Below are 17,283 nucleotides of genomic sequence, written 5' to 3' on the forward strand. Positions count from 1 at the left end.
GAGCAGTTACCCTTTCCATCCTGTGATTATATTAATCATATTGAGCATTAAGAACTGGGATTTACAGAAAGGAATATCTCCTCTTTCCCCAGTGGTGGTAGAGAGGAAGGTCACCTGCAGAGACTTGTGGCTAGAAACCATGTCATTATTGGTTCAAATGATATATTCAACCAGAAAACACTCATTGGTTATGGTTCTCACCCTGGAATTTACTCACCCTCCAGTTGTTCCAAACCTGTATGAGTTTCTTTCTTCTGTTGAACACAAAGAAGATATTTTAAGAAATGTTGCTTACCCGACAGTTGACGGTAGCCATTGACTTCCATAGTATGTTTTTCTTACTATGGAAGTCAATGGCTACCGTCAACTGTTAGATTACCAACATTTCTTGAAATAACTTATTTGTGTTCAAAAGAAGAAAGAAACTCTTACAGGTTTGGAACAACTTGGGTGAGCAAATGATGACAAAATATTCATTTTTGGGTGAACTATCGCTTTAAGGGGTGTTCACACTAGCTAGCTTTCCATCCATGTATTTTGATGTGAATTGTATGATATAACATAAAAATACTGGATGGGAACGTCAAAAATGTTCAAACTGCACATAAAAAACATAAACGCTTACTTGAAGTGGATGATTTTTTTTTTATTCGGTAGCAAAACATCAGCATAAACTAAGATGGAAAAACATGTACCGAATAAATTACTAGATATGTGTCAAAAATTTACATGATTTTGTCTCCAATTTTTAAACACATTTTTGTCGGAAGTGATGATTTTGTTTTCTTAAAGTTGGGATAAAACTTCTTTCATATTGTTGCGTACATCCGAGTGTAACAGATTATCGAAAAAGATAAAAATGTATGACAAGGACTTGATGATATGCTTCGGTTATTGATTTGGATGTTGAGATGTGCGCGTTACAATCAAAAATAGAGGCAGGTGAACATGAGCTTGCAGTGTTTAAGTAGATTACATGATTGGAGAAGAGAGAGAAAAGTCTGACGTTTTCACATTTAGATAACATAATGAGGTCAAAATGAAACGCATCCATGGATAAACGGATACATTGTTCACAATAAGATCTATAACATGCATTTACAAAATAGATTTTCCTTTAATGCAGAACTTTAAACACATGGGATGGAAACGCTGCTTTATTTGAAAATTGTTTTGCAAATATTTGCATTTAATTTATTTGAAACATAGATGGGAACATACCAACACCAGTTAAGTCACTGAAAGTGACCAAGTCACTATACTTAATAATTGTCTGTTGATCTTGAAGTGACACGAGTGATAGGCAGATCACATGAACACTCTAATTGGAATTAGTGCATTAAACTTTGTTTCATCACCAACAGTCTCTGTCTCTCATGTCGCTTCACATCGCCAACTCTTATTGAAAATTAATGACTTCCAGTCCCTTGCTGCTGTAAATCACCGTCAGTGTGAACTCCCCTTTATTCAGTGAGGGAAAAGTTAGGGAATGCTGGTTCAAATGAGTGACAGTGAGTGATGTCTATTTTCTTCCCTCCCGCAGTGAACGGAGTGCCGTGGTCCAGCGAGAATCCTCGACGGAACAGCCACACCTTCAACTGCCGCATGCTCGTGAACCCTCACAGCGAGGCCGAAGAGACGCAGGATCACGAGGCACAGCAGAAATATGAGACTATGCAGTGTTTCGCTGTGTCTGAACCAAAGTCCATCAAGGAGGAGGGAGAGGGTGAGCCACGGTTTCTTAAAACACGCTTAAGCCACATGAACGGTACTGTAACTCTAGGTTTAATGCTTTCAAAGCGGAGCAGGAGGCTTCAGCCAAGCAAACTGACTATTCCTCTTTCATTAAGCAGAGCGTTCATTTGTCAAGTGGCCCACAAAAAAGCAGATTTTGACGTAAGGTTTGTTCAAAAAATGTTTTCCAGTGGATGAGAATTGTTTAAGTGCTGTCATCTAGTGATCTCGTTACCATCAAGGGCGGTAGCAATTTAACATACACTAAAAAAATTTTTTTTTTTTTTTTTCACAAATGCTGCATTTATTTGATCGAAAATACAGTAAAACAGAAATATTGTGAAATATTATTACACAATTTTAAATAACTTTTTTATTTGAATATATTTAAAACTTTAATTTATTCCTGTGATGCTAAGCTGAATTTTCAGCATCATTACTCCAGTCTGCAGTGTCACATGATCCTTCAGAAATAATTGTAATATGCTGATTTGCTGCTAGAGAAACTTTTCTTATTATTATCAATGTCGAAAACAGCTGTGCTGCTTCATATTTTTTGTGGAAACAGAGACTTTTTTTCAGTATTCTTTGATGAATAGAAAGTTCAAAAGAACAGCATTTATTTGAAATAGAAATCTTTTGTGGCATTATAATAAATGTCTTTACGGTCACTTTTGATCCATTTAATGCCTCCTTTGTGAATAAAAGTATTAATTTCTTTAAAATAAAATAAAAAATCTTGCTTACCCCAAGCTTTTGAACTGTAGTGTACCAAGATGGTATTATGGTACAGTATATATCGGAGCTCCATGGTATTACCATCTGATACCATCACTGTACCATTGTATTGTCACAGTACTTTACTATTAGAGTTTGGTGACTTTGATAATTAATTTAATATATTTTTTGTCACTTTGTTGCTTTCTACAACGAGTGCTTACATATTCTATCGCTTGTTTCTACTTCTTTTTCCACCTGTTTTGATCCGGAGATTCAGTACTCTTTCAGAAAATGCGTAATAGCGCCCCCTACCATATAACAGTGAAATCACGGAAAGAAGGACATTTCCGTCAATGGCAGGGAAGCGCTGTCTCATAAACGACGGAAATTTCCGTCAATGGCGGGGAAAGAGTTAAGGAGTGAACTGTATAAGAGTTTTCAGAGTCAGTCGCTCTACTAATGTACAAGCAACACTCAGTGTTGACAGTTGTTCCTGATGTTCGAGAGAAATTAGTTTTCTAAATAATGAAAAATAAGGCGAAAAGGTTGACGGCAGTGATTGTGGAACGTGCGTCTGCGTCCCGCCCAGAGAAATGTTTCAGTCTGTGATTAATTTACTCTTTTTCTTTCCTCCTCTTCCACCTCTCGGAGTCACCCAGAGTTCAGGGTGCATTTGAGACCCACTTCTCCACTGGATTGTGTTGGCTTTGGTTTTGGCTCTGGCTGGGTTTTAGAGAGTGTGTGTGTGTGTGTGTGTAACAGCAAGTGTGAGGCAACGAGAGATATTTAATGTTAGTCTTCTTCTCTCTTTCTCTCTCTCTCTCTCTCTCTCTCTCTCTCTCTCTCTCTCTCTCTCTCTCTCTCTCTCTCTCTCTCTCTCTCTCTCTCTCTCTCTCTCTCTCTCTCTCACACACACACACAATGTTTAATTTTTGCTGGGTACTGTTGGTGTGTTGAGTGATAAAGCGTCTCTCTTAATGGCACGTCAGTGTTAGCTGTGTGCCAGCTGCTCTTTCAGCCGCCAGCTCAACCTGGCGCAGGAGACAGAGAAAGACCGCTGGAGGAGGAGTGTGTATGAGGAGAGGGATATCTGAGAGAGTTTATTACAGAGACAGTGAAGCTGGGTCTTCATGCAGTTTGGAGTAAAGACCACCCAAGGGGCTCGACAACAGCCGTGTGTTTGCACGTAAAGGCCATGTTCACATCAGCTCTGATGTAAACAACAGGACCTGTAGTAGACTAAAAGTAGAGCATGTCGCTAGAAACATCAAGTTCATCGGAAACACATGAACTGCAGTGTGATTCACAAGCAAGTAGACACATAAGGAGCCGTTTTTTAATGAATCATTCAAAAATCGTAAACACAGGAGTTACTGTTTTGAATCAATCTGACAAATCCTTCACTGAAAGAACTCACTGAATCAGTCAGAGTCATTTTGCTGAATCAAAATCTGACTCACTTAATGAACTGCAAGTTATAAAGTTGTGATGTCCATCTTGAACTGAAGCAGGTACTAAAGGTTTGGGAAAGTTAAATAAATGTCTTTACTGATAGTTGTTTATATGGATAAAGATCCATTTTGTAAAACAAAATCCATTTTTATGTATACATGTCATTTTATTATGTAGTAAATACAGTACCATTCAAAAGTTTTGGGTCAGTACGATAAAGAAAAAAAAGAGAGTTGTATTTTAGGTCTCTTATGCTCATCAAGACTGCATTTATTTAAGCAAAAATACAGTTAAAACAGAATTATTGTGAAATATTATTACAAATGATCAAAAATGTTGTCTATTTTTTTATATTTTAAAATGTAATTTATTCCTGTGATGGCAACACTGTTTCCAGTCTTTAGTGTCACATGATCCTTCAGAAATCATTCTAATATGCTGATTTGCTGCTCAAGAAACATTTCTTATTTATTTTTTCAGAATTTTTTAATTAAAAGGAAGTTAAAAAGAACAAATAGAAATGTTTTGTAACATTATAAACTTTTTGATTGTCTGCTGAAATTTTTTTTTTTTTTACTGATTGCAAACCTTTGAGTGGTAGTGTATATAATACATCCAGTTACTTACAGTGTTCTTGTTTATGCATTATGTCTGATGTGTCAGACATAATGCTGTTGAAGACATTATGATTCGCTTATGATCTTTTTGTGGGTGGATGAGGGATGACTTTTCTAACTTAGTCTCCATGGGAGCAGCACAGCAGGGTCAGCCTCCACAATGACACACAAACGAAAGGTCACATTCCATCATATCACCCCACGCTCCACTCTGCACCGCCCCCACGACACACACAAACACACACAACCGATGCCTCATCATTCATTAGCACCCTTAAAATGCTTTAATAATCTGTTCTCACTAATCTGATCATTTTCTCTCTCTCTGTGACTGTAGATTTCCAGTCGTGTCTGATCTGCGTAGCGCGGAGAGTACCCATGAAAGAGAGACCCATGCTCCCCACGCACGAAAGCTTCACCACCCGCCAAGACCTCCAAGGTAACCATGCCAACGCCGCCCCTCTCTCCCCGCTTACACTTTTCAAAGGGTGTTCACATCTCAGTTAACGCTCATCTCAATGCACAGTCCCTTGCTTAAAACAACAGATACTGACTTTAACCTGGAGAGACTGTTTAATGACATCAATCTCAATCTGACTCAGCACCCAGTCTTACAGTGGAAACCTTTGAAAGGTTTGAAAGGTCAGATTAAATGTTGACTTCTTGGGTCAAAAAGGTGACCCAAAAAGTACATATATTATATTATATTATATTATATTAATTGTTATATTATTTTTGAGTTATTAATATGAGACTGAGTCTTGCTTCCAAGTTAACAAATAATAAATAAATATTATTAATAAAATTAATTAAACTGGAAAAAATTTGTATCAATTAAAAAAAAAATTATAATTATCTTTTCTTTCTTTTTTTCAAAACCACTTAAAATCTGCCCTCAAATATTCATGAGGCGTATGTGCCATTCTGTTAATTCATGAACAATACACAATGCAACTATCTCTTTTAGTCATACTTTTTGCATCTGGACAGTGAGATCACAGATTGGGAAAATCAAGAGTTTTTACTGTCCCACCAACCACACCTGTTGTCACGCTCTGATGTGGCTAGTTATTGTAAACTCCCTGTTTCAGAGAGATTACAAAGCTGAGATATGTCTGTCAGACATTGTCATGTGTTGTTTTTTTTGGTCACTGACAGTTCTTAGAAAATAACATTCAATATTTGATATTCCCCAAGCATGCTGCTTAGGGGGTTATTCTATATCCATAACCATAAGTATTAAATGTCTGCAATTAATTCAGCTCGAACCACTTAACACACTGTCAATACATACATTTAGTTTGCTTTGCAGATCAGCCTCAGCTTGCTTTAACATTCTTTACATCCTTTAAGAAATTTAAGCTTGAAAACTTGTACCAGACAACATCAAACTGTTTGCTGTGCTGTGTGTTTGTAGGTAAGATCACCTCCCTGGACACCAGTCTGTTACGAGCGTCTATGAAGCCAGGCTGGGAAGACTTGGTGCGAAGATGCATTCAGCGATTTCACCTCCAGAACGACGGAGATATGTCATTCGCCAAGCGGCATCAGCAAGAAGGTACTGATCACTTAATTAACCAACTCAGCACTTAGCCATGTCATGGTAAGAAATGTTGTCATATTGGGTTTCATGTGTGAAAGTAGCGATGGAGTGCATTAGTGCCTGCACACATTTTCAGCTGCGTTGGTTCCAGAAGTATTTTTTCTAATAATTTTTCCCATAGGGATTCAAATTATCTTTTTTTTTTTAAGCATTTCAAGCCATGAACCACACTAACCATTTACAAGGTGAATCATAACATTACAAATTTGATGCAAAAATTATTTGAAAATCGACAAAAAGACAATGGTAGTGAGGTGAAAAAACTACAATCCCATGAAGCATTGTGAATGACATAAATATTATAATTATATAAAGAATATATTATAAATGTGTTGCAAAATATGCATGTATATAAATGTTAAAGTATTTTGTGAGCGTAGAGAGACAGATTCGATTACATGCAGTGCTTCATGGGAATGGGCGGAGCTAACAAGCTCTTTTGGCATGATTTGCTCATGTAACTGATTGATGACATTTTCTGTACAGCTTCATGGGTAATGTAGTTTTTCCACCACAAATTCTGCTGTTAAACATTACTTTAAAAATAAGTTGAAATAATGTGTACTGATGGCTTCAACAAAAGCGTTATACCATCGATTAACAACCTCAGAAATCAATTGTCAAAAATCAATTTTCTATTAAGAAATATTAAGAACCCAACAGTTCTATTGTGCATTTAAATATTTACGATATATTTGATCATATTTTTCTAGATAACTACCTTACATCTGAATACCATAGTAATTTTAGCAAATCTTTTTTTATGTCAGGACCACTATCGTCAAAGATGATGACAATTAAAATATAGTTTGGATTGGCAGTGTGGTTCTGTTCTGGGCAAGAACTCCCTGTTCATCCATGCAGCCTAGCATGGATAAGAGCAGGGAGAGCAGCCATAAACCAAACCAACATAAATGTATTGCAAATATCATTAATGTTCGATATTTTAATATACAACATCATTCGAGAAATGAGTCTGATTCGAAGGGGAATCAGAAGTCCTAATCCTGATTGGACGAGAGGTGGAGCTGGGGATGGAGGAGTGTAATTATCTCCTGAGCAATGTGATAAGCTGCTGATAAAACTGATTGACCCATATAGGCTTCTGTGATAGGCATCGTATTCCTATAGGTAGACGTGGATCAGCTGATGTGAGCTTGATTGACGCGACCTGCCATAACTAACGTCACACTTGATATTTGGCCAATAACTCTTACACACTGACATTACTATAATGAGAGTGCAGATACAGAGATATTTTAGTAGTCTTTTTTTTAACCTTGTTAGAAATTTTTTATCTTTAATACAAGGATAAATGCATAAATATAAAGATCAATCGTAACTACTGTCATAAGGATATATACAGTAGTAGACATTACTGTATTTCTGTATTTTTCATACTGTAGCAACCATGTGAACAAAATCAGGAGAACAGTAGTTTGGTTGGGGTGTGTGAACGGTGTGTAAAAAACAGTTTAGTAAGTCTGGCAATGTTACCGAAGTTATATTGGTTTATGTGTGATAGTTACTATTATTTTGTCAAGACATGTTGGAGGAAATGGTTGACTGCAGATGTGACCTTATTAATCTTTTTGAGTACAATTTCGATGTTGTTTGTTTCAGTTTTCCTCAATATTCATTTACCTACGTATGTCTCAAAATGAATCTTTGATGTTCCAATCATGTGTTTTGTTGTGCAGTGATAAGGCATGGGCAGGCGTTCAGTCCCATCTACCGGTTTTCCCTGTCCGACGGGACCATCGTCTCAGCTCACACCAAGAGCAAACTGGTTCGCTCACCTGCTACCAACGAGCCACAGCTCTACATGTCCCTGCACATCTTACAGAGGTACCCACTATCCAGCCGCACAGCTCGCTATGTGTGCCTGCACTTCAATTGTTTATGTCAGAATCTGTGTTTTTAATTTAATCGCAATGGTGCATTTTATGAACATGACTATCTGTTTGTCATTTTTGACCCTCTTCAAGTTCTCACTGTTTCCTGCTTGATTCGCCTCCATGTGTGAGCAGTCAGTCGAAACACACTCTTTCTAGTTCTGACAAGCCCAGTTAATGACCATACACTGAAATCTCACTGTCATGTGAGAACATCCAAGCATGTTTTCCCAGAGGCCGACGTTGGTCTCTAAACATTCCATCAGAACCAAGAATAACACGAGTCCCTCAACTCCCACAGCTACACATTGGCAAACAAGTGTTTTCACCCTTAATAATTCCTCAGAATTTGATTGCTGATTTAGTTAAATATGGAGTAATTGAATACAAACAACTCCAAGTTTATAGGGACAGTTCACCCAAAAATTATAATAATGTGATTTTCTCACCCTTTATGTCGTTCCAAACCTGTATGACTTTATTTCTTCTGTGGAACATAAAGAAAGAATACATAGGGAGCTTTCAAGCTTTAAAAATAGTGGTAAGAATCAATATGTCTATTAACTATTAACTAGCTATTAACTATGACTTTTGCCTCAATAAACTCCTAATTACTGCTTATTAATATTTAGTAAGGTAGTTGTTAAGTTTAGGTATTGGGTAGGATTAAGGGATGTAGAATATGGTCATGCAAAATAAGGTTAATTAATATGTGCTTTATTAGTACTAATAAACAGCCAATATCCTAGTAATATGCTTGATAATAAGCAACTAGTTAATAGTGGGAATTGGACCCTAAACTAAAGTGTTACCTCTAAATAGGTTTGTGTGAGGAACAGACCAAAATGTAAGTATTGATTCATGAACGATTCATTCTTTTGAGTTGAATCTTTTCAGTGAATCATTGGTCCAGACCAATTCACAAACCGATTCAGTCACAGCAGTTAATAGATGATAAGAGGGGAATATTATCAGTGAATAACTACTAGATGTTTGCACACAAAGCTATTAGACGACTTCAGAAACTTATAACAAAACTCACAATTTGTATGGGCCGCTTTTATTATGCTTTATGTCCTTTTTGAACCTTGTAAGCTTTAGTCCCAATTCATTGTAAATACATGCACAAAAGAAAGTCTTGCAAGTTTGGAACAACATAAAGGTGTCAATTACATGCTAGTCAATTTCTTTTTCCTGGAGCATCATTGGGTAAAGTCAAAGATTGCAGTTTCACATAGAATCAACTCATTTTGAGTGTATGGATTTAGTAAAGCTTGGATCCACAGCAGGCAGTTGTGAACACAGTTTCATATGTTAGCTGCAGAGTTTTATCTCTCTCACAGCGTGTGAGGGAGAAACACTGGTTTGCTTTCTGAGACAATAGCAGCAGTGTTAGGCTGGGGTGTCGAGCACAGATAAACATTAAACCCAGAGTGAGCTCACAGCGGGGGGGTGGGGGGTGCTGTCTTAAAGCACAGCATCTTTAGCACAATAACACACAGTATAGCCTAACCATTGATTCATCCTGCACGCCTCGAACAAAAGCATCTCTATGCATTTATCAGCTCTGAGTGAGTTTTTAGTATGTAGCTTGCTAAAAGCTTTTTACCCCGAGGTGATTTCTACATTAAAGGGGGATGCGACAGCACAGCCGCTCGTTTTCTCTGTCCCGTGGCTTGTTTTGAAGGATGAGCAGTGCTGTTTTTCTTTGATAACAATTCGTTCCCCTCTTTTAACCTTCTCTGCTGAAACATACTTTAGTTAATTAAGCCATTCCTGAAATTCCACTTAAGCTCTTTTCTCGGATTCCTTGTTCGAGCACTAGAAGAATCGCTTCCTGTCTGCGAGATTAATTTAACAAATGACTGCACTGGATTAATGTAATGAAATAGTTTCAATAGAATTTACTTCAATTGAAATCAATATTAATGCCTTGGATCACAATTAAAACACCATAGTCAACAGCACGTGCCAACCTGGTGAGACTGGCATGCCCTGCCTGAACTAATGAGGCATTGTTTTCTGATTTAGTTTTTATTCCTTTTTTCACTTTTTTTCCTTCTCTCCTTTTATCTGTCTCTTTCTTTTTCTAATAATTAAATATGTAATAAAGTCACCACAATGATGCCAAGGTGTGTGTGTGTGTGTGTGTGTGTGTGTGTGTGTGTGTGTGTGTGTGTGTGTGTGTGTGTGTGTGTGTGTGTGTGTGTGTGCGTTTATTGGTTTATTCCAATGTCTAACCTTCAGCAGTGTTCATTTAATACAATTTTATAGTGTTTATTAATTCTTTGAATTTGCTTTTATTTTTATAATTTCTGTTTTCATTAACAATAAAAACCTTCATTATGCTCCTTAGCAAGTATTACCAATTATGAATTTTGTAGCCACGTTTCCACTGCAGGAACTTTCCACAGAAACTAGGGACTTTGGTGTGGTACTCAGTGTGTTTCCACCGAAGGAACCAAGGTCCAAATGAAGTTCCGGGTAAACATTTTGATTGGTTGACTCCACGCAGCATTTTATTTCAACCACCATTTTTTTAAATCTGTTGCGGTGCGTGCAGTAACAGTTGTTTGCTATTCGGATCAACAATGGAGTTTCAAAAATACGACCGATGGACTGACGACGAGGTTCAGGCTTTATTAAGCTTAAATTCAGAAGATGAAATCCAGCGGGAACTGTAAAGTAGCGCGCAGTCCTACGTCACCGGACTAATTTGCCTAATCTTCACGGTACTTTAGAGACCGTGGTGGAAACGCAGACTGCAACAGGTCTGGGGGAGGAAAAGTTCCTGGGACAAATTGTTCCGGGTAATTTCGGTGGAAATGTGGCTTATGTTCGTAATGCACCAAGTTTTTAATCATTAGGTTCATCGTTATCTACAAAACTAAGTTTGTGCTATGTGTGTGTTGCAGCATAAACTGAACTTTATTCTTTAGATAATCTATTCGCGACTATAATATTGTGTATTTTTTTTCTGTTTTAGGGAGCAGCCCGTCTGTGGCATGACCCCCGATCTCGGAAATGCTCAGGCTATGGGCAAGCCTATGAACCCCATGAGCTCTCCCAATCCAGCTGGTTCCTCCGGCGCCCCCCAGGGGCAGGATGCCACCGTCAGCAGCAACACATCCACTTTCCCTTCCCCTGGTGGCCAGAAGGAGCCTGGCGCCATCGGCCCTGTACAGGGCCACCGTTTCGGCTGCCCAGGGACCATGAGCCATTCGGCAACCATGCAGGCGGCCACCCCTCAGGGCAGTGGCTATCCACTGAAGTTGAGCAGCCCGTCTCAGGGCAGTCCGGGCATGCTGTCTCCATGCCACCGAGCAAGTCCCGGAGTGGCAGGGTCTCCACGCTTGCCCCCGCCTCAGTTCTCCCCAGCAGGGAGCCTCCATTCACCTGCGAGCATGTGCACTAGCAGTACAGGTGGCAATGGGGGAGCAGGCGGTAATCATGGTTACACAAGCAGTTCCCTTAATGCCCTACAGGCGCTTAGCGAGTGCCACGGCGTAAGCCACGGCCAATCGTTAGGCTCGCCCGACAGGAAGTTGGGCTCGCCAGCTGCGATGGGCATGAATCTTCACCTGCTGAATAAAATGGGAGCCTCTGAGTCATTCGGAGAGCAGAACCAATCGGAGCAGGGCAACAGCGGGCAGGACGATGGCATCGAACAGCAAAGAGACGAAAAGGGCCAGTTTAACAACCCGGACGCCAGTGACCCGCAAAACCGGCTACGTGACAACAAAGGACATACTAAACTCCTGCAGCTCCTCACCACTAAAACTGAGCCTATCGAGTCCACCTCACCCCCACCAATGGCTGGTGGAGAGCCCGGGTGTAAAGACCCCGCCGGCGGCCAAGGAAATGGCGGCATGGGCTCTCAAAACGGAGCCGGGACACATGCTACCTCCCTGAAGGAGAAGCATAAGATCCTTCACAGACTTCTCCAGAACAGCTCATCGCCCGTCGACCTGGCCAAACTCACGGCCGAGGCCACGGGGAAGGAGCTGTGTCAGGATTCTGCAGGTGGGACGGCCGGGGTGGGTGATTTAGCCATTAAACAAGAGCCCGTCAGCCCCAAGAAGAAGGACAATGCCCTGCTGCGCTACCTACTGGATAAAGATGATAACGCACTCAAGGATAAAGGACCTGGGGAGATAAAGGTGGAGGGCGGAAAGATGCAGGGAATTAAGACAGAGAAAACCGATGGTGGCTATGACCGTGTGGAGCAGGTAAGTGGTATCACCAAATTTAAAGGAATATTTAATTATGTTAATGTCTATATTACCACAGAAAATCATTTCAACCCCCATTCCTGATTGGCAATTTATTTTATTTTATTTTATGATTTTATTTTATTTTCAGCAGTGCTCTGGTCCTGTCAGATTAGAGACCAGATACAAAATAAAATTTGTATTATTATTGTTAATATTATTATTGTCAAAAAAAAAAAAAAAATATATATATATATATATATATATATATATATAATATGAAATTTCCATTTTGGAGGGCTCTTCATTGTGAAATGCCCTTTTTTATTATTACAAAATCTAGTTTATACTGTATATGCTATGTATATATATATATTAAGTAAGACAAATAGTCTAGTGGGTTTTTTTTGGAAGTTGCTTACAATATCCACTAGCCTCAAAAAGACGATTAGAGTCATAATGCAATAGTGCATAACTGTAAATGCATTATTTGTTTGAAATTAAGTTTAAATTATTTTCTGTGGTAACTGACAGCATGCTGTCAATAGAGTTTAACAGAACAGAAAGTACTGAGAGTTTATATATGCAAAACCACCATCTGAATCACTTCTGCTGGTTTTGAATTAGAATTTTGATGGATTGCAATGGAGCATCGCCTTGGTGAATGTAGGAAAGATGCATCATTAGTGGGTGTGTGGGTAATGGTTGTTTTGGTTAGATATAAAAGGTGTTGCATGTCGGAAAGGTCATCAGCCAGCGTGGTGAACTTGCACGCAAATGTAACCAATATGCCATCATATTCAAACGCTCTTATCACCTTCTTTTCTGTATGTTTCTGTATTGTAAGAGTCCATGCATCCTTTCCTCACTCTCTGTATCTCTTTTTGTATTCCTCTCTATTTGGGTGTGAAAGTAGAGCAAACAACAGATTTATAAACCGGCCAATGAAGCCCCAGATCGAGGCAGTATGGTAACAGCAGGGATATAAATGACTCAGCCAGCTGGAGAGAGAGAAAGAGAGAGAGAGAGAGAGAGAGAGAGAGAGAGAGAGAGAGAGAGAGAGAGAGAGAGAGAGAAAGGGAAAGTGAGAGCTCTGTCACAGGAAGTCGATTCTGTGGGAAACTGGCAGGACTTTCTCAGAAGCAGCTCTGTGACATTTGAAAAAAAGGCGTCTCAGTGGTGCTCAGTGCATCTCATCTGGCACAGCGGTTGGCACATGCCCTACAGAGCTGGCACCGGGCACCAATCAGGCCTGGCACAGCGGCGGTAAAGTTTGAGGAGCGTCTGGGACCAAACAACAGAATAGAGAGATTATCCTGTATGTGTGTGTTCGTGTTCATTGGGCCTCCCGGGCCTCTTTTAAAAGCTGTTGATTGAGCCACAAATTGAGTCATAGTTGTCAAATCAAAGCAGCGGTCTCGGGAAGCTGCCGCTGTTAGCAGAGTGATCTCAACGCCTCTCGGTTACCAGGAAAAGACCCAGAGTTCCGCTAGAGAGGAACCTCTGACCTCACGGTCTCCACGACAGCGCCATTGAGAACATGAAGTACAGTGATATACAGAGCAGGGAGGCCACAGCAGGGACAGGAAGAGTGATGGAGGAGATGCTCGGGCACGGACGCGCAGAAAGAAACGGAAGACTAAAGGAAAGAACTGAATTAGTGAGGATGCGGGAGAAAAGAGGATGAAATGTAGCAGGAGTGGGAGAAAGGGAATCTCTAGGGAGCTGCCTACCCAGGATAGCATTTTTAGGCATCATAGGCGTGTTCTCAGCAGTATACAGCAAAATTGTTAGACACTTGATGTTTTTAAAAGAAGTCTCTTGCTCAAACAGTAATATTGGCGCAAAATACCTGTAATAAAAATGAAAGTTGCTGCAATCTGAGAAGTCACTTTGGCTCTTTTTTCCTACATCATAAATGACTTCAATAAACGCTTTCATGTCATCTTGCATTTAAATGGCTGTTGTTTGGGAATGCAATCATGTAAGAGACTTCTGGGAGGAAATTGAACCAAATCATTTTGATGACAGACTTTGACTCAGACATTCCAGAATGATCAAACCAACATTTGAGAATGAAATTGGTCCGCTGGTTAGCGCAGGTATCCAATCACATCTACTGTTGAGGCAAAGTCACAAGAGGTTTTTTGTTTTGTTTTTTGCGCACAACGAGGGATTTGTTTATTAGTCTTATGTCTTGGAAACAGCTAATATTGAAAACAGTTTAATATTTTTTTGGAAACCATGATACATTTTGCTCTAGATTCTTTGATGAATAGAAAGTTCAAAAGAAACGCATTCATTTGTAATGGAAATCTTTTGTAACATTTAAATGTCTTTACTGTATCCTTGCTATAAAAGTATTAATTTCTTCAAAAGAAAATTGATACTGACATGCTTGTGAATGGTAGTATATTCTTCACGAATAGGGCAATCCCATAATGCGATGTAAAAATCCACAAAATCATCATATTAAATTAATCTGTTGTCCTGGTTCACATGGAAACCAATAACCCAGCAACGCAAGTAAACCGCGTTTGCACGACTTTATTAAAAAATCTGGTTATTCCCCGGTAGTGACTTCAAAACCTGATCATCTGTGTATCTGACTTATGTTACATGAGATTTAATAAATAAGCAGTATTTTGACTGTACTACTTCTACTTCAGATGAAGAGATGAGAACATGGTTTTATAAATTCTTGAGTCTAGAAAAAGTTGAAGTTTGCGATTATACTTTATATAAACACTCAGTCTGTCAGGGTGCACTTAAAGGGATAGTTCACCCAAAAATGATTTTTTTTTTATTATTTTCTCACCCTCATGTTGTTCCAAACTTGTATGAGTTTCTTTCTTCTGTTGAACACAAAAGAAGATATTTTGAAGAATGTTGGTAGCCAGACAGTTGACAGTAGCCATTGACTTCCCTGGTATTTTGGTTTCCTACTATGAAAGTCAATGGCTACTGTCAACTGTTTGGTTACCAACATTCTTCAAAATATCTTCTTTTGTGTTCAACAGAAGAAACAAACTCTCAAATTTGGAACAACTTGAGGGTGAGTAAATTATAACATTTTCAATTTTGGGTGAAAACTATTCCTTTAAATCTGCAGTAAGGACACCGTTACATATCACACATGCACACTTCAATAAGCAGGCAAAATCAGGCTGAGGGCCAAAAATCTAGGTGTGTCAATCATTTTATGCTTAAGTGATTTATGACCTTACTCTGATAAAGGAAAAAGGGTTAACGCACTTACATGACCACATGCATGTCAGCTCATTAAGCGTAATCGAGTAAAGGAAGTGCATATAAATGCATTTAGAGAGGTGGATCACTAGTGTTTGGAACGGAACCAGTGACCTCTCACCACTCATCTCTCTCTCTCTCTCTCTCTCTCTCTCTCTCTCTCTCTCTCTCTCTCTCTCTCTCTCTCTCTCTCTCTCTCTCTCTCTCTCTCTCTCTCTCTCTCTCTCTCTCTCTCTCTCTCTCCCTCTCTCTCTCTCTCCTGTGATGTGATGAGATGAGCAGCAGGCTGGTGTGATAGAGTTACAGTTGAAACTGAAGAGAAGCAGGGATCTGTATGAAAGGTCATGATGGCAAAGAGCAAGGCTCATGACAGCGTGTGTGTAGAGCGCGACCACTCTTGAATCTTTCACCGACGGCGTTCGATGCACCCAGTTATTTTCACAGTTGGCTTGCAGTTAAAGGCTTTCAGTGGCTCTGGACAGGGTGGCTTTCAATAATGTAGTTTTTATGGCAGACGGTAGAAATGACCCAGATGCACATATCGCTGTCATCCAGGCAGCTGTAGTGGCTTCACTCAGTCTGTTCACTGATGTATCAATCCCTCTTTCTCTCTCGCTCACCCTATTGATCATCCAGTCTCTCTTACATCCTGCATGTCCTACTTTGCTTCTCTTTAGCTCGGTTTTAAAACAGCATTTTACAGCATCATATGTGCAGTTAGGATGCAAACGTTAATCTTAAAGGTAATAGACAGCCTTATAAGACAGCCCATTTTGGCCAGATATGCATCTCATGCATACTTTATGGGGAAGGCAATCCCATAATGCATTGCTACGTGTGGTTCTATAGATGTGCTTTGTATGCGTGTTACAGTTTGATGCTCTTGCTGAGATTCATGTGTGTCTCTGCAGCAGGAAGTGTGACTCAGGATAGGGTGTCACTCCTCTGCCCTTCCCAACCCCTCGCAGAGCTCTAATCGGCACCCTTACACCATTCCTCGGTTGCACACACACACGCGGTGCAGACAGCTGTCCCTTCCCTGACAACGTCACTTCATTGGTGATTCCTCCGAGTGCCAATTAACCATGTAACCCCTCTTACCCTCCTGTCTACACGACTAACAGCCCCTCGTCCCATCTAACCAGCATTGTCTCTTTATCTTCTAAGGGTCTTTGGCCTGAAAAGTGTTGAAGGTTGATTTTAGCCTGTAACTTGCATGAATTTGCATAAAATGTCCTAAAACATATCTTTCAACGTTTTATTTTAATTTATTTTACTCGTAAAATTTCAAGAATTGACCACACATGACATGCTTAAATAAAAAGAATTAGATTTTTAAAAAATTGTTAATTATTTTTAATTTATTATACATGAATAAAATAATTTAATATACATAATTGCCTATCAAATGTTTGGGGCCAGTAAGACTTTTTAAATTATTATTGTTTTATAGAAACTAATATTTTAATTCAGCAAGGACTTTTTAAGGCATTTAAGGTTTCTATTTCAAATTCTGTTCTTTTGAACTTTCTATTAAAATGTATCATGATTTTCCACAAAGATATTAAGCAGCAAAACTGTTTTCAACATTGATAATAATAAGAAATGGTTAATGAGCACAAAATCAACATATTAGAATGATTTCTGAAGATGCATCTTAAAATATATTACAATAGAAGTCTGTTTCTTTAAATAGCAATAATATTTTACAATATTACTGTTTTTACTGTATTTTTGATAAAAGAAATTCAGGTTTGTAAAGCATGAGAGACTCCTTGCAAAAACATTACAAAATCATACCG

General features: G+C 39.1%; 1 protein-coding gene across 5 annotated transcripts in view; it reads left to right on the forward strand.

Annotated features, from left to right (window-relative positions):
* Positions 1-17,283, forward strand: part of ncoa2 (nuclear receptor coactivator 2) — a 99,583-nt gene that overhangs the window by 58,582 nt on the left and 23,718 nt on the right. For all 5 annotated transcript variants that reach the window (XM_082184861.1, XM_082184863.1, XM_082184860.1 and 2 more), the window contains 5 exons: positions 1,544-1,726; positions 4,861-4,962; positions 5,941-6,081; positions 7,827-7,974; positions 11,008-12,250. In XM_082184861.1, coding sequence (XP_082040987.1) covers positions 1,544-1,726; positions 4,861-4,962; positions 5,941-6,081; positions 7,827-7,974; positions 11,008-12,250 — 1,817 coding nt within the window. The remainder of the gene's footprint in view (positions 1-1,543; positions 1,727-4,860; positions 4,963-5,940; positions 6,082-7,826; positions 7,975-11,007; positions 12,251-17,283) is intronic.

Source organism: Leuciscus leuciscus (assembly GCF_965113295.1).
Source record: "Leuciscus leuciscus genome assembly, chromosome: 11".
Classification (NCBI taxonomy): Eukaryota; Metazoa; Chordata; class Actinopteri; order Cypriniformes; family Leuciscidae; genus Leuciscus; species Leuciscus leuciscus.